At 41.6% G+C, this 25,786-nt stretch overlaps 1 protein-coding gene across 1 annotated transcript; it reads right to left on the bottom strand.

Moving 5' to 3' along the window:
• Positions 1-1,683: 1,683 nt before the first annotated feature.
• On the bottom strand, positions 1,684-24,967 carry bmp7b (bone morphogenetic protein 7b). The gene is made up of 8 exons (XM_062426809.1): positions 24,568-24,967; positions 8,413-8,605; positions 7,654-7,656; positions 6,644-6,792; positions 4,771-4,924; positions 3,517-3,598; positions 2,142-2,252; positions 1,684-1,833 (listed from the first exon to the last, which is right to left on the bottom strand). The coding sequence occupies exons 1-8, from the start codon at positions 24,965-24,967 to the stop codon at positions 1,684-1,686; spliced, it is 1,242 nt and encodes a 413-aa protein (XP_062282793.1).
• Positions 24,968-25,786: the final 819 nt, after the last annotated feature.

The raw sequence follows: 25,786 nt of genomic DNA, 5'->3' as shown, positions 1-25,786 counted from the left end.
TGAAACTATTTGTAACTTTGGTTTTGAAAAGTATAAATAATTGTCAGTATTCATATTTGTATTATTATCAGGAAATGCAGTTTATCAAGCACACAAGCTGCCTGTATGCACAGTATGCATAACTTCAAAGTAAATTACTATGCAAGACCTTTTTATTTATGTAGCACATTTCATTACATGTACACTCAATGTGCTGGGCATTAAAATGCATGTGCAAACATCCACCTACCCCTATGCAATAATGATCCATATCCACCTCACAAACATTGCCCACAGACACAGCCATGCACAGCACTCACACAGTAATGCAGTATTAGTCTGGGAAAACAGAAAAGTTTTCAGTTTGTTTTTGAATGTGGAGACAAATCTCAGGTCAGCAGGTATACGGATGTAGCTACAATCCAAGAAAATATTTGTGCAGGGACGTGTAACAAAGTGCAATACAAGCACGAGTCCTTCTTGAACTTGGCATTTAATTCTGCTTTTCATCCAGATTAAACAATACATCTCAAGGTGGTTTTGTTGCTTTTCTCCCAGTCTATTGTTGTGCCAGTTCAGCAGTAAAACACACTGTAGAACACCTTAGCCAGCTCTCAATAAATAGACCTTTTAAATATGACAGATTGTATTACAGCAGAGGAATATAAACCTGAAAATGTCTAGCACACGGAACAAAACGCTTTGCACAAACCCCACCCCTCCCCAACCCCACCCCCATGACAGTTCAGTTGTTTGTTGTTGTGAAAATGTGCAGGTTTATGTAACAGCTTCCACTGATGAAATATGTAGACATTTCCACAGGTCCAAGTTGTCATAAATTGCCTCCCACCAGTGTGCGGTGCACACATCAGGCAGAGAAAGGCGTGTGAGTCTGAACTTGTGTCAAAGTAGTTTTCTGTCAACTTTGTTTTTGTTTTTGCAGAGTTTATGTGTACTATCATGTGAAAGAAAACAGGCAGCATTACATACATGAGAAAACACAAACCCTATTGACATTCCAGGAAATAAATACACTTCTTGCTTTGTTTGAAAAATTATTTACACAGTATTGTACATAGAAGAGTTCATAAATTCAGAACCGGGTCTCTCAGTCATAAAAATATAATATATATAATAAAATCTACAGTAAAAGAATGAACTACAATAACAATTACTGAAATAAACAAAAGATTGTTGACTGTGAATGAATATACAGTACAATCACTGCTTTAAATGTCTTGTATACACAGTAGAAAGCACAAAAGGGTTTGTATGTGCGTGTTTGTTTGCGCGAGTGCGTGCATGTGTGTACTTGTGGAGAGGAATCTAAAATTGATGGAAATTCCTGTTTGGCCACACAACATCATGTTTACTTGAAGACAACCTTGAGAATGAAATGAGAGCTTTTCCCACACAGGAAATTGTCTTGAACTCTCTGAACGTTCATAAAATGCATGAGCATGCACTATGTAATTCGCTCTCAAGGTTTCAAATGCCAACGATTCAAATGGTGTCTGACAGCAAAGAGAAGTCCTCTCAGCTCGTGTATGTATGTTTGTTTGTCTGTGTGTGTGTGTGTGTGTGTGTGTGTGTGTGTGTGTGTGTGTGTGTGTGTGTGTGTGTGTGTGTGTGTGTGTGTGTGTGTGTGTGTGTGTGTGTGTGTGTGTCTGTGTATGTATGTCTCTATGTGAAGATGCTGACAGTCTAGTGGCAGCCACAAGCTCTGACCACCATGTTGCGGTATTTCTTGAGGATGACGTTGGAGCTGTCATCAAAGTAGAGCACGGAGATGGCGTGGAGCTGTGTGGGAGCACAACAAGGCTTAGGAACCGTCTCTGGATTAATGAAATGAACCTGCATATTTGAAGAGAAAAAAAGGGGAAAGTCAAATGTTAAATTCATAATTAAGGCATGAATGAAATGTTATCTTGTTATGTAAATGTTTAAATGTTCACACAGGGCCATGCACAAAAAACACATCTTTGTGCCACATCACTTACAAATTACTGATGACAGTTTGCTCTAAAATACACTCTGCTATTGCTTTGGATCATCATATACAGCAGTTCCAACAGCAACTACATTGTCTTGACAGATGATGAGATGATTAGACTCCTAACATGACTGCTGGGTTTGTGTTCCCTGCTTTCATGGTTACTCACAAGGGTTTGCACAATAGCATGGTTTGTGGCGTTCATGTAGGAGTTCAGTGGGAAGGCACACTCTCCCTCGCAATAGTACGCTGCATATCCTTCTGGAGCAATGATCCAGTCCTGCAAACAGGGAGGGTGACAGTGACAGAAATGTAAGTGAGAAACTGGGAAAAGGACGTACAATGTGTTAAAAACAGACACTGAGAGAGAGAGCTGAGCTGAGTGCTCTCAGTTCACGCAAGGTGTGATTGTGCATCTGAATACCACATTTTAAACGGATTTGGTCCATATACAGCTATAAATTTGATTGAATATCAACTCCAGTTAGCAGCACTTGAGCCACATTTGGGCCTGGAAACAGATTTAGTTTTAGACACAATGAAGTCCATTATGATTCTATGTTTCCTTAACCTGCTGCCACTCTCCCAGTGGCTTTCTCTCTCTCTGTTTGTGTGTGTGTATGTGTGTGTGTGTGTCTGCTTGTGAGTGGAGACAGGTGTGCTGGAGTCAGAGCAGAGCCACAACAGCTGCACCTCATCTCAATAATCAAGACCTCTACAAATACTCAGCCCTGCCACTTCCACTCTGCCAGATTGTAGCCTCTGCACCAGTCAGTCTATGCGTTGAGCCAGTTTTTCATACATTACCAGTTCTCTAGTTGTTGCCAGTTTTTTTTCCTTTGCCTAACTCTGTCTCCTTTTTCCCTGCGTTCCTGTCTGCTCTGGTTCCAGTCCCTATCATCAGCCCCTCATCTCATCTTTGCCCTGAATACCCGCTCTTCCTAGCTTCCAGCCCAGTCCTCGACCATGTAACTGCTTTGGTATTTTGACTTGACATTTTTACTAAAAAGTCCATTCTGGCATCTTTCTAGGAGAACACTTGTAATTGCTCATTGTCAACTGTTAATCAAAATATACATTTAAGGCTGCAACAAAAGATTATATTTGTCATAAATTATTCTGCCAATTATTTTTTTGATTAATCGCTGTAACATTTGGTCCATAAAATGTTAAAAAAACAGAGTGAAAAATCACCCACAACCTATTTTTATTTTTTTTTTAAAGCTGGGACCAGTTTCAAACTGGCTGTTAAGTAACTTTGTACCGATTGTGTGATTGATTCAATTGATGAACTAATTGTTCATCTTTTTTTTTTTTACATGCAAAGGAGTTTGATTTTTTTTTTTAATAGATGCAAATCTTTTATGAATTGAAATCTTTTTTCATCTGGATTATGGAAGCTAGACAGTAAGAGGACACTGTATAAATTATAGTGAGAACATCAAGCTGATTTCTGGGATAAAACCTGCAACCAGGAGTGCCCGATTTAGGCCTCTACTGGGCCAAGCAATTTTGGCTACTTGGGTGAGGAATGCTTCCCATACCTGCCACCCCAGGTCTCTGAAACTGACGTAGAGCTCATGCTTCTTACAGGCCTGCTTCTGATCAGTACTGCTGTTTTCTGAGAAAGAGGATAGACAGACATACAGAGAAAGAAAGAGAGATTATACTTTAGTACATGTGTTATTATCCAATTCAGTGACAAAAGCAACTATTTACTGCAGTCACACCCCAATTATGTGAGGATGATAAAGAACAGACCTAAACCCAGCCAATGTCCTCATACAAAACATTAACATTTAAACAATAGCTGAAGGAAATCACCTCCAGATACAGCAGCAGTTTAGTAATTGTTTCAAATGAATGGGCCACCCTGCTTAGAGGTCACTCTCTGCTGGGCTTTGAGTTTCCACTGGCTGAAACAGATGTGCACACAGAAAAGGCTTTCCACATTTTTCATAACTCAAGTTGTATTTCTTTCCTCTCCTCCTCTCTTCACAATTTCTTTTCCCTCTTACCCCATCCGTGTGTTAAATAGGAATAGTCTGTTTTCTATCTAATGGTATCTCTCGCTCTCTTTTTCTGGTGTTCTCTGGGGCTCTGTGGTACATTAGTTCCTAAAAGTGGTTCACATTGGAAATGATCATGAGAGACTGGTTCTCATCATCCAGTTAAAGGCCGCTGGTATCCAAAGTTCCAAACAGGCCCATTTGGCCCATGTGTTGTGGCCCCGGTTGCCCCACAGCACACCGCAGATGTGTTCTGCCATAAAAGCCTGCGCTGCCTTACCTCCATGCAGGGAACTTGGCCCCGACTGCTCTGTAATGCTTGTGTAAATAAACAAAGACTGCAGAGGGATATTTGAAGCTCAGGCATTACAGTCTAATGTTTCAGCGCTTCACATAAACACAGCCTTCTCACACCTCCAAAACAAAGGCCTCGAACATACATTGCATGCTTTGTTGTGCAAGGAACACATAAATTCCAATGATACACTATTGTTTGTTCTGCATGTATTGTGAGTTTGTGTGAGTGCATGTATATGTGTTCATACTGTATGTTTTTGCATGTTTTACTGTGTAAATGTAGGGAATTCTCATATGGGCTGACAAGTACAAGTCATCTGTGTGCCATTCCTCGGATTCCTCACAGAGCCAACAAAAGCCAGATTAAACCAGAAGTCGGCCCAACACAACAGCATAAATCAGCACTGACTGTATATACAGCACACACACTTTCTGACTTTACCTGCAACATTGGCAACTCTGAGTGCCTCTTGGCTCTTTGCCCCTTTAGAGCGGTTGGGGTTACGCTGTTTGGCCCCCCCTGGTGCTGAGCGGATGCTTCGCAGGTGCACCTCAGTGGCTTTGAAGAAGGCCACCATGAAGGGTTGTTTATTCTGAGGCCCACTGCGACCAATCAGCCCTGCCACACGAGGGTTAATGCTCTCTCCTGTAGGGGGCGACAAAGAGAACAGTACAACAGGTGTTGGCATCTCAAGGAAATCTAGATTTTATTCATACATGGCAATGTACAAGGAGAAAGGGAATACTTTTGAAAGCAAATACATATTGGTGTGTGTGGTCCTCTTTTCTAACAGACACCACTTTTGTTGTGTTTATGATGTTGCAATCAGTTTTACAAATGAGATTTTCCTCTGTGAATTCCTTTCCCTTTTTTCGCCCCTCTCCAACTCTGAAAAGCCAAGAACAAACGTATCAATGAACATCAAAGCCGCTCTGCTTGTGTTTGTGTGTGTGGGTGTGTTTGTGCGTGCATGTGCATGCGTCGTCTGAAGTGTCTATCTTGTTCTCACACGGAAGAATGTCTCTCTGATCACCGTTTGGTGGTTAATCAAGGCTTCTGGTCGCTGCTGGCGACGGGATGTCCCGTGTGCTTGTCTGTACATGCTCACCCATAACCCTTCATACCCGATGCAACACACAAACACACACTCATGGATACGGCCTCCCCAGCACTCCCCTCTAACAACATGAAAGCAATACTGTGTCTGTTTTCCTCACCTTACATGTAACATCCTGCCATCTTGAGAGAGATAATATTCTCAAACACACTCTTGTGCTCCACACTGTTTGTTGACAATGTTCTCCACTGACTAACATCCGAGCCTCGTGATGACAAACTCCCACTGAGATGTTATCTTTACGATAACGCAGGGAATTTTCTGCATGCCAGCTAATGATGCTGAGGGTATCACGGATGATGATGGTGATGAATGACTGGCGATGATTGACGAGATTTATCTTTGTTGTGTACACACAGATAATGAATAATCTGATTCTTTGGCCTAAAAGAAATTAAATCCTGAACAGTTATGATGTGGGCTTATACATGTTTTATTATACTGAAGACTCTCTTCCAACAATAGCAACTCCTCATTACAGCAATGTGGTTAACTTTGGGTCTGTTTGAGAACAATTTTAATGTGATGGTTGGGTGGTTTCTACGGAGGAGTGGTAACTAATTACAGTAATAAAAAGTAAAGTGTAAAGTATTTTCTTCATATTCAGCTGTGTTTGAAGGTAAAGTGAATGCAGAAGCATCTTAAAGTGTAATGCCACTGACAGCCGCTACATGTGGGCTCCAGAAACATCCCTGGCTCCAATTGACTCCCATTCAAAAAATGTCAACTTCTCTCTACAAATACTAAGTCAATAATTTTTTTTCCAATGAGTATTTAGTTTTCAATTGTTAATATGTGTGCTGGTGGTCATTTTGGAAATTGGCCCTCAGTTAATAGGATTTGAAGACTTATAGTAGGTTTTGATGTCTGCCATTTAAGCATTGATTAACAGCTGTGATTGACAGTTCACTTGCCTGCTGCTTTCTCCAGCTCTAGGTCTGATAATGAGTCAAACTATTGTATTTAGATAAGTTTAATTTCACTTGATTATGATACCTGGCACAATTGAGCTATATTAGCTAACTTTGTTTTTTTGGCCTGAGGTAGCAGGGCATGTTTCCAGAGCATGAAAGGCGACACCCCACACTCATTTGGAAGGTCCTGGCTCCAAATGGAAAAGGCGGCAACAACCATAAGCATCTCTGCTTCAAACCAGCTCCAATGCAAGCCCATTGGTGACATCACACCTTGCAACATCCATCTTTTTTATACAGTCTATGGAATATACTGATGAGAGTGACACTCACCATTTGTGCTCTCCAGAGCCAATTGTAGACCCAGGTTTCTCCCTGGGTTCAGGACCCAGTGATTACTGGTGGCTGTCACATCAAAAACCAGCCAACCTTCCTCTGCTGCCCAGATCACCCGTGAGTCCAGGAGAAACAGGTCAGACTCCCTGAAAAGGTAAACAGGAGATAATAAAAGTTCACACTTGCAGTCAGAGACGAACATAAGTCAATAGGGATTAAATGCACAATTACAAAAGATAGGTTGAAGCCATGTGACAGAATGTAAAACCAAGTGACCGAAGCGCAAAGCAAAGTAATGGAGCGGAGAGAGGGATTCAGAGGAGTCCGATGGAGTGAAACAAAGAGAGAGAGAGATGGAGCAAGGAACTAGTGAGGGAGGTGGGGAGGGAGGGCTCCAGATGGTGAGGCCCAGGGGAACACTTCATTTTCTTAATTGACAATAATGGCTTTATAAACGACGGGTCCTTTCATACACTACGCACAGTCCATCACTGGCTGGAATTTTGTGTGAGGGCCAGAAAGCCACAGAGAGAGAGCGAGAGAGAGAGAGAGAGAGAGAGAGAGAGAGAGAGAGAGAGAGAGAAAGAGAGAGAGAGATAGAGAGAGAGAGAGAGAGAGAGAGAGAGAGAGAGAGAGAGAGAGAGAGAGAGAGAGAGAGAGAGAGAGAGAGAGAGAAAACACAGCTGCGAAAGAGGAAAAAACTGTGTGAAAAGTAGCGAGTGAAATACTGCATATCCAAGTCAGTCCTATTGTCCATAACTGAACTCTGGATTTTCTACTCTTTTACCATTGGAGACTAAAATCTCTTGTTCTTCATGTGGCCATTCATGTATCCCGACCTATTTTCTGACTGGGCAGATAGTGTGTCACAGAGCTCTGGTTCATTCATGTACCCAAGCCTGTCTCTGGCAGAGGAATAAATGACTGTGTTGTTCGCTCTGGACAACAGAAACCTTTAGGAGGGGTCGAGGAGAGCAGGACATGGGCTGCTCTAGAGTTACATACACCTTCTGGATGGCCCGGATTAGCCACATACAGAAGGTGGGGCAAAGTCCCGCTTTGATTGGAGAAGCTTCCCAGAACAGGACTGGAATGTATGCTTATTTTCATTATTGAATAATGTGGCATGTTAATTCATTAATTCTATGAAATATCTGAAAATAGCATAAAGGTCAATCACAAATTCAGTCATCAGTTTAAAGCCCCAAGACATTCAAATAACAATTACATAAAAAAAGAGAAAGTCACAATTCCTCACATTTAAGAACAGTAAGTGTTTGCGATTTTGTCTTGACTTTAAGTATAAGTATAAGAATCCAAACCAAAATTTTAAATTTTAAATTTTTTTTCCATTTGGCAAGTAACACTGACCTTCCACTAAGCCCGTAAGTCTGTTCAAGCCTGTTCAAGATATAGATCTTTAATAACAGCTCACATATTGTTTGATTTTTGTTTGATTTTCACATTTTTTTGTTGTTTTATTTTCTAGCACAGCTGGGCACTGTTGCTTTTAGCAAATGTTAGTAAACCAGGAGTAAATAGTACATTAGTTGGGGACTATTTTCAGGGGATCAGTCAGTGGATTCATCTACATTTTGTTCCCTTGTTTACAGCACTAAGACGATGTACATAGGATTGAACAAATAAATGGCCATATTACTGGCAATGAAGGAACATTTTGCTTGGTTGGATTGAATATCAACAGACTTATCCTTTACAATTAATCAATACTAAAAATAGCCACATAACCATATACCCATGCTCACCTATCAGAGTGTTCCTCCAGCACCTGGTAGATGCTGATGCGGAAGGTCTCATTATCGTAGCGTTCATGGATGAAGTCTTTATATATACGAAACTCCGCAGCAGTGACCGCCTCACCCTCAGGGATCCGTGATAGGTCAAATCTGAACTCTCGATGATGCCGCCGCACTGGTAGGAATTCCTTGTCGTGCTCCACTGAAAGAAGTAAGCATAAAAATGAAATGAAAAATGTGTCATGAAACAGATTTTATTTATGCAAAGAATGTAGCTTCTTTTTTCATGAGCCATTTTGTATCCCCAGTTGAATCAGTTACCAGCAGGGATACTAAATGACTGCAGGGAGACACTGCAGGGTAATGTGACTTCAGGTTTTTGTGTGACATTGAGTTTCATCTCAGTGAGAAATAAACGTATATTTGGAAAAGAGGTAGAGAAGACATGTTTCCTCTCAGACTGATCCTTCCTCCACAGTCCATTACCCTTTATTTGTTAGCAAGGAGCTGCCATAGCTTGTAAGACTCTGGGTCAGTCCCAGATTAAACACATTTATATATATGCAGTACACATGTTGCCTTATGATTGAAACATTCATGAGGACCAGTACTAGGAGCAATGCATCTGGCGCACACTGAGCCATGATAGAGAGATGCAGGCGGACTCTGACAGCTTTATGAGTGCCTTTCTTCTCCCTCTCTTCCTCTCATAGCCCCAGAGAGTCATCCAGTCTGCCCTTCATCTGGTTCTCATGAGTTGGGGCTCCATGTTTGGTGTACCCCAGCCCCATCCCCTCCTCTTTCTCTTTCTTACGTCCAAGCTTTCCAACCCCCTCCCTGTACCCCCTCCCCCTGACCCTGCTCCTCTCAGGTCCCAGCAGGACATCCCAGGGGTCAGTGCCTTGTCTCTCATCATCTCACTCTCCCTCCACTTCCCTCTTCATCAACTGTCAGACAGACCCCACACAAATCTATATACATACAAACAGATACATAAACACACACACACAAACACACTAAATGATTTATAAGCTTGCAAAATGAAAACAATATATCATCTATGCAGACGTGGTGGCATTTCATCCGATGAGTTTTAAATATTAACCAGAAGTCGCCCGTTTTCTGTCTATATTTGACAGATGTTTTTTAGTAATTTAGTAGCAACAAATGCAATGCAAATAAAGGATAAAGGCATGAGTGTGCAGATGTTTTCTCTATTTTATGTCACTGCAAATTTGAAACCTTTGGGTTTTAGACAAAGCAAGCTATTTAAAGGCATCACCTTGGGCACTGGGAAATTGTGATGGGCATTTTTTTGTATTATTTTCTGACATTTCATATACCAGATGTAAGTATAATATTTGAAATGAAAATAATTGTTTGTAGTCCTAATACAGTTAGATCTGAACTAGGGCTGCAAGCCACAATCATTTTCATTATTGCTTAATCTAAATATATATATATATATATATATATATTTTTTTTTTTTTTTTTTTTTTTTTAAATCATTAGGACATAACTTTTAGAGAAAATAGTGGCAAAAATGTGCAACACAATTTCTTTAAGTCCATGGTGATATCTTGAAAATGCCTTTTTTGTCTTAACAATTCTACAAAACAAACAAACAAAATTTTAATAATATTAAACAAAGAAAAGCAGCAAATCCTCACAGTGATTGAATGAGCAGAAACAAGAGAATATTTGGTATTTTCATCTTATAGATGACTTTAAAAATGTATCCATTATATAAATAGTTGCAGATTAATTTTCTGCCAATCAACTAATTGACTAATTGTGTCAACTTTAATCTCAACCACATGCTGCTGCAGGCCTGAGTCCAAACCGGGTGACATAGGAAAGCCTCTCGAGCATTCTCTCCCCTGCTCCATCCATCGACCATCCACTGCAACTCAACAATTCATCATCAAAGTCGACTGCCTCTGAACTCTGCTCAACTTTGGCAGGAAAAACATCCCAAGATCTTTGCCAGGCCAACATCACACATGTGCATAAATGGACAACAACACACACCACTATTACAATTCAAAAGAATTTCTGATGATAGCTGTATACTTGTTCTGTAGCAGCTGTCAGTAATACAAATGTTCAATGATGTAAATGATATGCAGGTTTCACTACACTGCTAGTGTGTTGTTATTTCCTTCACTGTACACCTGCCTCTTTGTCTTCCTCAGCCCCGTTTCCCCTCTTGCCTCTTATGTGGTTTTCCCAGCAGACTCTTTCCCTTGCATCCCCTTTTCATTTATGCCTCTATTAAACCCAGTTGCTGAAGGACATTATACAAAGGCAGCACTGTGAGATGATTGGCCGGAGCAGGAGCAACAGAAAGGATCTAATTACTCTTCAATGAGGGACAGTTCTGCTCTCTGTTGGCCATTAGATGCTCTAGCTTTAGGCTCCCATTGTCCTCCATCTGCTATAGGCACACATTGGACTGGTTTGAAAAGCTGTTTGACTCTTCCGGAAAACAAAGGAGTTCAAGGTTATGTCTACTTCCCTGTAGACTTGTATCGATTCAACACCATTTCCACCAACCACGCCCCTCCTCCCACTATTTATTACCTCTTTTTGAGTCTTCTAGCTCCACTCTCTGTCTACATGGATGGGTCACTCGATCAATCCGGACTTTCATCAAGTCTCCACCCCCCAAGTCACACTTTACACTGACTGTGTTGACAATGCATACATTTTACTGCTGTAAAAGTCTAAACCTCATGGGAGTCACTGTAACACCTGCAGCTCACCTCACAGTCTGACTCTCCTATAGCCTGAAATACTTCAACATTGTCTTAGTTCATTATTGTTATTGAATTAAAAAAAAAATTTAAATGATCAGGCTGGTGATTTTTTATATCTTTCTTATTGTCAATAAATCTCATGTGCAGAGCCAAACCAACAATGTATTGAACTACTTACAAGTAATGTGTGTGTGTCCAAAGCCTGATATATCTTATTCCTCTGTGCTTTAGACATTTGTTGTTGTCCAAAAACTGAAGTTCCTAGAAGTTTACAATGCAGTACAAAGTCAAGAGGTTGATGGTTACTGATGTGTTTTCAATCATTTTTAGAGGGCAACGGAGGCCAACAGCAAATTGGAAAATGATATGTCAGAGTTTGGATACACATGCAATACTTGTAATAGGATCAGTTCATTTTTGGTTTGGCACTGCACATAGGGTTTGTTGAAAATAAGAAAAATATAAAAAAAATTGCCAGCCATATCCTTTGAGTTTTGCTTAATATAGTGCAATACAGGAGCACAGTTAATTTAGTAATTGATCACCAGTTGTTGTTTTTATTTGCAATTTTGCATACATCAACCATATACACAGTCGCCCATGAAGTTGGAATAAAATATTGTTTACTTCTTCTCATGAAGTGATTGTGACAATGTGATTTATTCTTGATAGATAAAGTGTATATATTCTCAACATTGTATTGATCAATCTCATTGCACCTGGTCAAAGGTGATTACTGATGTGTATAAATAGAAAATAAAAAGAGGAATGTGTCTGAAAACTAAATGATTCCAACTTAATCGGCGACCGTGTATTTTTATTTATTAGTATCACAAAAAATATTCTTTCTAATATTATGATATTTATTTGAATGATCACTCCCAGCCTTACTGCAAACACACAGATCATAGCAAAGGAAGTGTTCTCTACTATTCAAAGCAGGACTATAACAAAATAACGACCGCCATTTTTATTTTATTATTCAGCCAGGAAACAATTACTTCATGCTTTTGGTACCCTCTCACACATTTTCATTTCTCCTTCATACCTCTCGGCTCCAAGGCCTGCTTATTCTTCCACCACACCAGGGACCTCTCCCTCCTCCTGTAGCCCAGTGCAGGTGCACTCCCTCTAGGGAGAAAGCCAGACCTGTTCTTTAGCCTCCGGAGCAGCCAACCCACCCCTTCACTGTAAAAGCTCTTTATCTTTGTGCTTGTGAGAACAGCTGGATGCTGCTGTGAAACTCCCACACTGACTAATTCTCTCACATCGCTTTCCATTTCCACTTCTCAATGCAGGAATTTCGTCTGTATAGTTTGAGGTAAAATTAGATTGAATGTAGCTATAGTCTCTGCCGTGATTCTGCTATTTGTCTCTCTTTTTCTTTTTCTTTCTCTTTTTCGTACAGGCCATTATGGCAGTATGGCAATCATTAGATGAGGGGCAGAGGCACAGTTAAAGCCAAGCGGGTGCATTTATGACTTCCTCTGGGAGGAAGTGAGTAGCCATCGCCCCACCTGTGTCACAAACATACACACACCGCAAACATGGCAAACACACCCTCTCTTGCCATATGAGCCCTTCATTCAGAGCGCCCGCCATCCAGATCAGTTGCTTCTCCTCACACGGACACACACGCACACAAACAACTATCACAAAGTATTGCCTGTGAAGCAAACGGTCTTGTGCGTCACAACACGGTAACACAATCATTATGGGTTTCTGTAATCCATAATTAGAGATGCGACAACACACATACATGCACAGAGACAAACACACACACAAGCACACAAAGACACATACACTGTGAGCAGCTTTTATCATTCAGTCTGACGTCTGATTTGCTTTTTATACAAACTGCTGATGATGCACAGTTGTCCCACATCAATTGACTTGAGCGGACCACACACGTGCACAGCAGCGCACATCAGACATGTCGGCATGATGATGAATTCACCATCCTCAAAGCTGTTAGTGCACCTGGCAACCAGAGGGTTACAACCTTATGAACACTGTGTTAGCATCTTCCAAGATTTATGCTTCCCCATGGAGCATACAGCTTCCTTATCATGTTCTCCACTACAAAGAGGCTGTGCCTGCTCTAAGCTAAAACCTCAGATCTTCTCCCAGATGCAGTCAACAGTTATCTGAGGCTCACTACTCTGCTTGCTGTGGTTTCAATTCACTTCATTTTTATTTCAGAAATAATTTCTTTCTTCTTGAAAAGCTCTAAATCAATCAAAATATTTTTTATTGTCAACAAACCCCATTAAAAAGCCAAAACTAACAGCTAATTGACCCTACTAAAAAATATTATCTGCTGTTGTGAAAGCCTGCCACAGACCATCCAAAAATGTTTTTTAAAAAACAAAACAATAATGGGCCACACTGTACCACTGGATGAACTTATTGTTCACTATGATGAACATGGTCAACGCACTTTATTTTGAGTTGATCCCACATACACCATCTTGGTGGCATTTATATTTGCTAAGCACACCCAATCCGCAGCTGAAAAACAATAACACTATTTACTCCATTTGGAACAACATTTACTAAAACTACAGTGCCCATCAAGAATCATTTAACCTTTTTTAACAATAAAATCATACATTCATGACCCCTTTTAAATATTTATGTCTCATGGAACTGCTGGGTTTGGGGCTGAAAGGCATAGACAGAGTAGAGAAAAGTATTGAAAGACAGACAAACACATGGTTTTGGTCTTTTCAGGGGATTTTTTTGAACAACAACAAAAATATCAAATATCACCAGTATAATTCCTTTTGCTCGCTACTTGCATGCTACCTTCTCTTCTCCTTTTAGTCTCCTCTCCCTCCTATTCCCCTCTCCTGCCGAGCTTGTAGACCTAAGACACTTCTCCAACACCTCAGGCTCCGGAGCAGCAGCGGACAGATCTGACGGCTCGCATTAGCCCAAGTGTCTGTTCAGCACCCTCACACCCCTTAGTCCCGCCCTGCACACTTCCGCTGCTCTGCAGGGGGGATCTCACCCCTGGCACTGCTCTCACTTCTCTAAACCAATGGCTTAAGCTTCGCCCCCTCCCCAACCACCCTCGTTTCTCTTGAGATAATTGTGCCATCACTATCTGCACCTAATTCTGCATCCCTGTAGAGCCCATTAACTCTAACAGCACACCTGCTTCCTAAAAACAGAAACTAGTAAAGCATCAAGGCGAGGTCATTCAAATCATGCTCAGGTCTTTTTATGATGGGGATTTGGAGAATCAAGAAGGAATTGTAACGCTACATAGTCATGCAGATTTGACTGATGCACCATAACGATCTGTCTCATTCTTTCTTCCTTTCGGTTCCTCTTACGCCAACAATGTTTTAATTACAGTACTGGGAACAAGTAAGTCATAGTTTCCGAATGCTAAAAGGAGAGAGGGGAAGAAAAATGGAGTGCAAGGAAGGGGCAGATTGCTCAAGATGTTTATCCTATAAAGAGTAAGGAGGGTTTGATCTCTTGGGTACTGGGTGACTACCCACAGTAGGGCGATTACCACGTTTGGAAACATCCTGCCCACTGGCGACTATTGATGACATCATGCCTCTGTGATGTATTTATACTGCTGCAGGGCCTGACAGCACTGGTTCCCTGGGAAAGGGTCAACAAAGTCTCATGCTATAACTTAACTCACACTTAACGATCATTAACTCACCGCAGCCTGTGTGTGTGTTTGTGTGTGTGTGCACGCGATTGCGTAAACATGCCTTTGAGCCTGCCTTCCTGCCTGTGTGCAAGCAGAAGCAGTAACCACAGGAAGAAGAGTCTTTTACATCTAAGACTTGTGGTCAAACCTAATTTTTCTGAGTTCTCCAGCCTGTCTGCCATTGACAGGTCTCAGATTATACTCACAGCAGCACTGTTGACCTCTCCCTCTCCCTCTCACTGCAGCCATCAAATATGCTTGCCCTCTGCACCCATAAACTGTAGTGCTGGGTTCCACCTCATGCTTCGCTGGGCATCATGGACCAAAGATTTACTGGATATGTAACAGCTTGGAACTCACAGGAATGTTTCTGACTTTTTGGCGCTCTACCTCTGCCCTTTACAGAGCACTCAGGCAGTGGCTGTGTTAAAGGGGTAGTTCATCCTTCTACAACAACACATATTTTTTTCCACTTTCCTATACTGGTATATAACCATGCAGAAAAGGGTAGAGATATATCCATGTCCGCTGCTAATCCAAAACAAATGGAATTGGAAATATTGAAAATTACATTGACACGGGACATGTGCTTTTTGTGATTTTCTGTTATGTATACTGCTATAAGGTCTATATTAAACATAGTCAAAGTTCCAAACAAAAATGCTCCTTTAAAGACAAAAAACAAGTCTTCAGCCTGCTGTGAATGCTTCAGATTGTTCACGCATGCCCACAAACAGCCATCTGTTCCACATCCTTTGTTGCTAAGGTTTTTGCTAAGGTTGGGCTAATATCTGCTGATTACTTGTTCGATCACATATTTCGGATTGGATTTCAGCTCAAACGAAGAAAAGAAGTGAAATCCTACAATTGACTGTTTGTTAACATAACCTTCAGAACCAGCAACATCTGATGAGGGACGTCTTACGGAAGCTGACCAATGAGAAGAGAGTGGGCTCATTGGGAGCCTTATAGAGACAGAACAGCCTATTTGAGACAGAGGCCAAACTGAGGGGCTGAATAAAGGGCCAGTATAAGATAAATTAGTTGGTTGTTTTTTTTTTTTAACTTTAATTCAGTAGAGATATTTGAGTTGAGTGCCAGAATAAAGAAATGTGCATGTTACATCTCGTTTAAACTTCAATGGCAATATCTCTTTGTAGAAGCAGAGTAACAGTTACTCTGTACAATATAGATGGTGGAAAGTAGTTCCATAAACCCAAAGATAAATGCATGGCTAGAAAAGCCCAACCAATATATTGGCCAATAGACATCATGTATTCATGACAGATGCAGTACCATACAAAAGTTTCTCATTCAAGAAAGTGGGAAAAATATTTTGACTGGTATTGTATATTTGTATCGGCACATATGTCAGCTAATAAATGACAAGTAAATGAAGTATCACTATCTGCCTAAAAAATGGTGTGGTCGGGCTATACTGGGCACAATTAGTGGTATTTGAGGAAAATATCATTCTTTTTAATTTGGATGGACCCAAACTGATGAATCTGAAGAGTCCTCACTGCACTAACTGAAGGGCATTGAGTCATCTCGGAAATTGGAGCTCAGACAGACTCAGATTGTACATTAGTGAAAAGCAATGGTGACAAAAAAAGAAGCCACATCTCTCATCTTCATGCTCAGCGGTCATTGTTCTGTGGTGTGATGAATAATGTGTTGAGAGACAGGGTTGAAGGGGTGTGGACAGGGATCTCTCTCTGTGCTAATGCCACTGTAACCATCTGCATTTCCTCTTAGCTGGAGGGTAAAACAACTCTGAGACGTGGAACCACAGCCATTCCCCCACTCACCCTTCCCCTCTATCCCCTTGTTTTTATCCTTTTGCGGCCACAGGAGCCACACCCTCCCCAACCAGCCAAGCCGCCTCTTATTATAGACCACAGGAAAATTCACATACAATACACACATTGGCACAAAGAGAAACAGACATTTCCTTGTGTCTACATAAAACCTCCTGCATCCCAGAGTAGCAAAGTGGCACCTTATGTACACATGACGGGCACATTGGCACCCTGATTTTAACAGCTTGTTGTTTATTTTGTTTAATTACAGCCCGTTCCTTTCTAAAATAAACAAAATAGCTGTGGAGGAAACACAAGGGAAACACAGCTGCAAGCTTGCCTAAATAAATAGAAACCTACCACATGCAGTTCATACTCCATGCTGCACAGACGCAATATTTCATCACTTATCGTAAAAACACTTGCGTACAGTTGTTGCTTGGCTTTTACAATCTTTGATTTGGCTGTTGGAGCCTGGTGAGGAATCTGGTCAGTATTATAGGCTTCCGCTAACGCAATCTTCCGCTAGGAGACTTAACACACATCACACAATGCAGCTGGTGACTGGGCAGGGTAGGTGGCTCTAAAATAGCCTTTCACTTTTCAAAAATGCACACATAACTGCTCAAACACAAATGTTCTCAAGCACACAATGTTCCCAAGAGGAAAGAAAGAAGAGAAATTCATGGCATCCATTTGTGATCCACCTTTCCCGGTTCCTCTCCTGTTCCCCTATCCTTTTCTCTTCTCTTTCCTTTTGCACTTCTCTCTTTTCCTTCTTCTCTCATCTCATCCTCCTCTTTTCTCCTCCCCATCAGTGCCCCAGTACCAAGCAAAGAGTACAGTATTTGTTTTTAAAGCAGCAGAGCTGTTGGTCCTAGGATCTCTGGCTGTGCTCTGGCCCACATCTGCTCTCACAGCTTCACTGTTTGGTACCCGCCGTCATGGAAGTGCAGGGGAGTCTTATATGCTGCCAGTCACTGATAAGGCAAGGCCAAAGTAACCCAGATGAAAGAAAACTGGCTGAACGGGTGTCTTCCTGTGCACTTTTTTATTATCACACAGCTCGTGTTCCCCCCTTTCTATATGCAATGTTGCAGTGTTATTATCAGTTTACCACAATACTGCAGAAGAAAGAAGAAAAAAAGAGAAAAAAGAAAGCTGCAGATCAAGACAGTAAAATTATTAGAAAAACTAAAATGAGCCCAACATTCCTGGCAGTGAAGGAGCTCCGTCCATCATTGAAGCAGAGCGAGAACGCCCGCTGTCTAGTACATCTGGGCCTTTTGACCACTCGCCACATTGTCAAGTCCCACCCGCAGAGTGTTTCATCATCTCTCCCAGCAAGTGCCCTGGCCTGGCCAAGAGCACAGAGGCTCTGCTATGTACATCCAGATGTCATTCTGGACTCCTGGGTTCAACAGGTGAATCGCAGAGATAACAAATGGAAAAAAACAGGATTTTCCTGGATCTTGCTGGCTGCGGACTTTGTAAAACTGCCTGAAGCATATAAGAAGATAGATTCTTTATCTCCATTTATGGTATTTATTTACACACCAGACCTCCATGTAATACATCAAATTGTGGAGTGCATTAAGAGAAATTACCTGACAGGACGGCAGGGCTATCTGTACCAACTGTTACATTCCTCTGCTTCTGCTCACTCCCTGTCCTGCAGAAGGCAATAAAACATGCACTCAATAACACTAATTAGCTCCAGAAACATTCCTTTTGGGCATAAAAAAAGTGTATGTGTGTTTCCCTCCATGTCCACACATGAATGCATGCGTGTACATACACATGTATTTGCTTCTCAGTCCACTGGGACAGTATACAGAAGCGATTACATAAATCTACGGGAAAGAGAAAGGCGTACTAACAGTGTCAAGGACAGGATGCATTCACAGAGGGACGACTGGCCTTCAACACATACTTGTGTTTTAATTTTCTGGCCCTAATGTGAAGCCTTCTAAAACACATTTAGGGAAGCAGTTTCTGGCCTGAGATGGTGAGATGGACGAATTACAACAACTCAACAATGTGAGATAGAGACAAAAAAAACAACAGAGAAAAGCAAAGTAGAGACAAAAGGGAAAGCTGTGCATTGGGTTTAGAAAATGTGTGTGTGTGTGTGTGTGTGTGTGTGTGTGTGTGTGTGTGTGTGTGTGTGTGTGTGTGTGTGTGTGTGTGTGTGTGTGTGTGTGTGTGTGTGTGTGTGTGAGAGAGAGAGAGAAAGAGAGAAAGAGAGAATGAGAGAGAGAGAGAGAGAGAGAGAGAGAGAGAGAGAGAGAGAGAGAGAGAGAGAGAGAGAGAGAGAGAGAGAGAGAGAGAGAGAGAGGTGGGGAGTGGAAAAACACACAAAAGAACTTGAGAAAGTGTTGAAATGTTTTATGTCTGGGAGCACGGGAGGTTTAAACCTCTGGAGGTGAAGGCCAGAGCTGGAGGTAGGAGACTAAACACCGCACAACACTACTGGGACCATATGATAACTAACTAATTAAAGCTAGGAGGCCAGTGCTGATAATCAATACTCCTGGTTCAGGAAGGCAGGGAGGGAAATTTGGTGTCAGATGGTCCTGTGTGTGGAACAGAGTGGAGACAGGGCCAGACATGATGGCGGAGGTCGTGATGAGGGGACTTGTTGGACTCTGAAAAGATAAAGTTTCTCTGCACAGCTGCTTTGGCCTGCAGACAGAGGGAAACATCTGTATTAACCTCAGCACCACGGGCAGCCCACTCTGGAGAGGAATGCAAGGAGCAATAGAGAGAAGGGTGGGGAGAGAATGAACGGGAGATATGTTTTTTTAAAAAGAGGGGTATTGGAGTACTTGAAATTACAAACGTGGACGGCTCTGCTTCTCTGCTATCAGCTATAAAACTAGAGCTGGGTTAAACACGTGCCTCTAGCGTGACTGTTGAGTGACACAACTGCTTCCGAGCATGCAGCCGTGTGAGTGTGTGTGCCGGTGACACAATGCTGTCTGCAAGCCAAAGCCTCTAATAAACCCGAACTAATTTACCACTTAGACATTTCTTCAACTCTCTGCTCTCCATTACCTTACTATTAACATGTTCTAGGAAGCAGAGAGAGCTAACAGACAAACGTGTGGCAGCTCCTATGGGAGCGAACAGAGGGTCGTGAATGGTGGAGGGCCAGGTGGTGCCCTGTCAGGTCACCAAGGTAACGCAGAGGACAATTACCTGCTAGAGCACTGACTCTCTTCGCACGCCAAGTCAACAACAATACAATAGTTCTTCCTTCTCTCATCACAGCCTCAATTAGCTAGTTAAATATAGACAGAGCTTTGATGTGACACATTTTCATTGGAACTGTTCACATGTGTAACGTCACGGCTTGTTTTGGGTGAGATAACGATCCAAATGTTTGCCTATTACAACAATGAGAGAAAGAAAGCGTAGAAGATTTGTTTGTTTACTCCTCTTCAGCTCCATTTAGTGAAATGTATCACATCTGGTGCTGATTAACAGCAGCGGAGCACTGAGAAATTAAATGCACCCTGGTAGCGCATGTTTTTCATTGGCTTGATAATTGTTCACTTTTTAGATGCTTTTAGTTTACGACAGCACCCCCCCTGAGAGTCCAGACATAGAGGCTGTCTTACATCACTGTTACACATGCAGAGACCCATCAGCAAGAGTTTAGGATTATGAACATCTACAAGGTTCCAAAACATGTACAACGTAATGTATGATGGATTGAATATAGACACCAGAGCTGAGCAACATGGTATAAGTTCTTATCATGATATCAATAAATATATTTTATATTGATACATATCATTTGGCAAATAAACGTTATATGCTCAAAGCTATGAACTGTGTTACTGTTACACAAAACCTCCTTATACTTTACTTTAAAACAAAATCTTCTGTAATTAATTGTTCTTATTTATAGCTATGAATCATTAAAGGCTAAGACTGGTGATACGTTTTCTTATAGTCAACAAATCTCATAAAACACCAAAACCAGCAATGAATGCCACAGACCTTCATTATTTTCCAAAAAGCTACAAAAAAGATACAATTGAGCCACACATTTGCACTGGTTGACATGTTGATTCATTACAATTAACTAGGCACTGTAGTTTAGTTTGAGTCATTCCCACATAAACTGTCCTGCAGTGGTAAACACTCACTAAAATGTGTATTACAGTATTCTATGGCTGAAAATAGTGCCCACTAAATGTACCATTTACTCCTGATTTAGTAACGTTTACTAAAAATGACAGTGCCCAGCTGTTTTAGGAAATTACTGAGCCTTTTGTAAAAATGGAAGTATATATTTGTGACTCATTTTTAAAGATTAACATCTTCAGTAGGAACCTGCGGGCTTAAATTTGAGTGCTACAGACATAAGGAAGCTGGAAAGTATTGAAAGACGGACTAACACTTTGTTGGTTTTGGGCTAAGATTAGTTGACTATAGGAAAAATATAGAATAACATCTGTCTAATCCCTTAATATTAAAATAACTTGATAAGACCATATCATCTCAATAAGAATCCGCCAAACAAACCATAATATAGAATTATCACCTAGCTCTAATGTACACACACGAACACGGAATGTAAAGCTGCGTCTTTTCCTCAGACTCACCTAAGGCTACATTAATCCATTCATGATTTTATGAGAACAGGGAAGCTGTGACTAATGATACCTCATGATAACATTTTACAGTAAAAGCCTAAAAGCCCCCTCTGCCCCTCCCATGCAAACACAGATGATGATGTTGCTACTGTTTCAGTCATCCAGGATGCAAATAGCAGGATGCAAAGTCACAGTCCTTTTCCTGCAGACTGGGAGGTGTCAATGGAGATGAGCATTATGAGTATTTGTGCTTGTGCCCGTATATTCGGCCTGTGTAAGAGTTTAACATGAACTGAGCTGAACTACAGCTCTGTGCAGGCCAAAGTAGTGGCCAAAAGCGCTGGAAGCTGTGGTTTCTTAAGGAGGAAATGCCTTAATTCACAGTGGCTGAGGGCTAATGCTGCCAGATACCACTGGGATTACCTTAAATAATTACAAAAAGGATACATATGAGTGTACCGTATGTTTGGATAGACAACTGAGCAGCAGGCAGATAGACTGATAGAATTTTTATAAATGTTGCTGGTATGTTAAAATGCACTTTTTATTTATTTTCTGTCCTTTTCTGTTGACAGTGAATGCCACCTTGAATGACAGAGAGTGTGTGCACTGAGTTAACTTGCTGGCGTGTTATCATGGCATGTCCGGCACACACCCAGTGTCAGGGTGACCCGTTGCATGTAGCAGTGTACATTCTGAATGTATGCTGTAAGCCATTTACACAGCTGGGCTTTAAAACTGTAGTGACTCAGTGAGAGGACGTCCCTGGACTGGGGTCTGTCCCAGAGCCCAACACCCGCCCTAACTGGCTGCACTGGACTCCGCCGCACTCACACAAGCTGACAACAAAGTGTTCCAGCTCCCCTGAGTGGCAATCAGGAAGGAAGAGAGACTCATTTCTTTCATATTAAGGCATTACTTAAACAATTAAGTGGCTAATTGTGCTGACATATGTTCTTTAACACTGCTGTGATGACTTAAATGGGTAATTTACACTCTATTACTGTAGCTTTATGTACCCGTAATGAAATCAGATACGTTTTTGTCATAGATTTTAGCCCTAAATAAGAATACAAACCAGGGCATGAAAAGAGGCCTCTCAGGAAGCAGTAACCAGTGTACAAAGTCTGACTAATGTACCTTGGCACGGTAGTTATGGAGACATGCAGCGTTTTGAGAGACAGTTTTTAAATAAAAGCCACATTCATTTTGCTCTCAGACAACCTAAATAAGAAAACAAACCCACAATGAGCAAATGTGGAAAGGAAGGAATTTGGAGGAAATCGTCAATTCATTTGATAGCCATCACTTACTTCTCTATGTGTGTGTGTCTCTCTCTCTCTTTCTCTCATGTGAAGGGTAATGAAACAGCATTATCTGCTGATTTGAATCAAGCCGTCTGGATACATATTTGATGGTATCACATGAGGCTCAGGGAAAAACCCAACAATGAACCCTACTGACAGATGCAACACGTGGCAGATAGCGCATACAATGCAATGATAAACGCCTACTTAGTATCCAAATTAAAGACGTATATGGTAATATTGAACATGTGCCATGAGGAAGACTCAACTTGGGCCAATGCCATCTGTAATGGCATTAGCCACAAGACTTCAGGACAGTAGTATGACTTTATTTCCATGATACTTTAATATATTAAATAAAAATGTTCTCCCAAGCTGGCGTGACCCCCTTAGATTTTCTGTGTGCTTTAAGCATCTTTCTTGCAAAAGAAGCTAACTGAGTCCTCTCGAAAGCTCCCTTCTTCTCTGTCAGCTTACTGCAGCCATGGTCCTTTACTTTGTGAGGCCCTTGACTTTGCAAGCTTCTGTGGTCAAATCCATCTGTGTCACAGCCTGTCAAAAATAGTCACAATGCAGCAGCTCCCACAGTAATTACACAGTGCAGTGGAGGAACCAGTGTCACCTCCCTCTCTTTTGCCAAAACGCTCCAACAATGATCTTTCCAGGATTGAATGTAAACTTCCAACTCCTTGCAGACAGGACTTCACTAAAATTCTATAGGCTTGCAAACATGTAACTAAAATATGCCTTCGCAGAAATTCATTTACTATACTGCCTGTCATGCGTCAAATAATGGTAAAGGCTAATGAGCTCAAATAAAGCATGACAACTCATCTGGAACATGACTGGGGCAGTTGCTGTGACTGCATGATTTGTTGTGCAAACTGAATTATTATCGGTGTGTTTATTTATCCATAAATCAGACACCACCTGCTAATGCTGTTATTATTTGCCCCTGACAACCTCTGGTTGTTGCTGACAGCCATAAAATAGCACTAGATTGTTTGATTTTAATAAACATACTGATTAGATAAGCACAATGGTGTTGAAACATCCAGAGAACATTATACAACAACCTACAACTCAAAAAACAACAACAATCCCATTGGAAAGTGCATTCTGAAACATAATGGCTCGCTCTGTGACCATCTGCTTGACCAAACTAACCTTGGACCTTTATTGATTAGCATTATTCTTTGAGTGTTTATAAGGATGTCTCCAAATCAGAGTGAAGGGAGGACCCAGTGCACTTTGATCCCATTCTGCTGTTGACTTGCTCATTCTTTAGATAACACATGGTTGACATATTAGCTGCTGGCTGCTCCATCATCCACAGCTCGAGCACCTGAATATTAGCTGGTTGCACAGCTGTTAAACAGAGAAAGACGCAGGAATGTGACTATTAACTGCACCTAGTTTGTGTAGACATGGTTATTGTGCGCCACTTCTGTGTGCTTGCAGGTGTACTATCAGGAAAATGCATGTGTTGCTCTGCAAGGTGAGATAAGAAGATAAAATGTCATATCAATGTTGACTAGAAGATTCAAGATGTGTCCTAAATGCAAAAAGTGGAGGTTAGCACTTACATTAATTAATTTGCCCTGACAGTCGGTAATAGTATGTAAAGATCTGCAGGTGATCACTTGACAACAAACAAAAAGCAAAAAATGTTTGAAAACAGTGTATATCCTGAACAAAAATGACATATGTTCTTCTGCTTTCTTCTTCTCATGTGCCCGAGGGTGCCAAAATAATGACCTGGTCCCACTGTACCCTACTTTTTAATGCTGAAATAGTGTCATTAAAGTATTGATCTGGAAAGAATTGAGAACTGATGTTTACACAATAGTGATTTTAATGGCTTTCATTTTTGCCATCATTATAGGATGTATTATCCTTCAGGTGCTTGTTTTGCTGCATTAAAGTCTTGTAAAATACTTTTTTTGTTTTAGTTTTATCTTAACTACACAATAGTTGTTGGTCATATATGGGATGAGAGAGTATGAAGCGTACCTAAATTGACAAAGCTCATGACCATGTCTGCATCGTTCAAGAAGTTGTTGTCTTGCAGGCTGGCTATCGGGGGCCCCTGGGTGGTGAAGACGGGCTTGTAGGGGTAGGAGTATCTGTCCTCGTCCCCCTCTGTGGACATGGCGTTGTACAAGTCCAACATAAACATCGGGGCAGCGTTGTGCTTTCCGTGGAGGTGGGGTCGCGGCCGGTGCGGCAGCCCCAGGATCGACAGGATCTCCCGCTGCATCTCTCTGCGCTCCTGGCTTTTCAGCCGACGGTGGATAAAACTGGAGTGGAACTCGTTGTCCAAAGTAAAGTTCGTAAAAGCAGTGTCCGCCAGGACGCAGTAACTCCAAACCAAGAGCAAAGCGGGGGCTCGTCTATCCAAAATCGGTGCCATAGTAAACGCCGTGCGTAATTGCGCCCAGTTCTGCTCGCCGAAACTCTAGAAAATGGATATTGAACTTTTAGCAACTAGTAGCCTGTGTTCAATATCCAAAATCAGTTACGGTCCCTCATGTTGAGGGAAGTGCTCCCAAATGAAACATGAACTTCACTTCAAAGTCCTTTAATTGATTGGTTTTCAGGCGGATTGTGTGCGCGTGGACCTCTGTCCTCATCCACAACCTGTGGCCAACAGCTACCAACTGTAGTGCAGCCTGCAACTGCAGAGAGGAGGCTGTGAGCAGACGGGTTTCACCAGGAGAGACACGAACAAGTTCTGAGGAGGCGCTGTGTGTGCTGGGAGGAGCAGGAGAAAAAGAGAGAGAGAGAGAGAGAGAGAGAGAGAGAGAGAGAGAGAGAGAGAGAGAGAGAGAGAGAGAGAGAGAGAGAGAGAGAGAGAGAGAGAGAGAGAGAGAGAGAGAGAGATAGGGCGAAGTTGGCCTTTGTTAGTTGGAGAAGGGCTTGAGGCTACATGTGCAAATACAAAACGGATTATCATGGGATTTGTATCATGATGCTTGAGTTTATGATAAAGCATATTTCGTCATTCCTTTCCCACAATTCCATGAGCCTGTGTACTGCGTGGATTCAATAATGACAGATGTGCAGACAGTGACAATAGACCTTTCAGTGTTAGTGTGCTTATGGAAAATAACAGACTTCATATCAGAGTGTAATTATTTGCCTCTGTGGGAGAGGTTGCAACATGCAGTTGCAGCGCTGCCACTATAATAGTTACTCAGTGATCTGCAGGTGCACTCTCTGAATACCTTGG

The sequence above is a fragment of the Scomber scombrus genome, chromosome 10, assembly GCF_963691925.1.
Source record: "Scomber scombrus chromosome 10, fScoSco1.1, whole genome shotgun sequence".
Lineage (NCBI taxonomy): Eukaryota > Metazoa > Chordata > Actinopteri > Scombriformes > Scombridae > Scomber > Scomber scombrus.
Note: the sequence above shows the minus strand (reverse complement) of the source record. Positions and strands in the feature narration are given on the sequence as shown.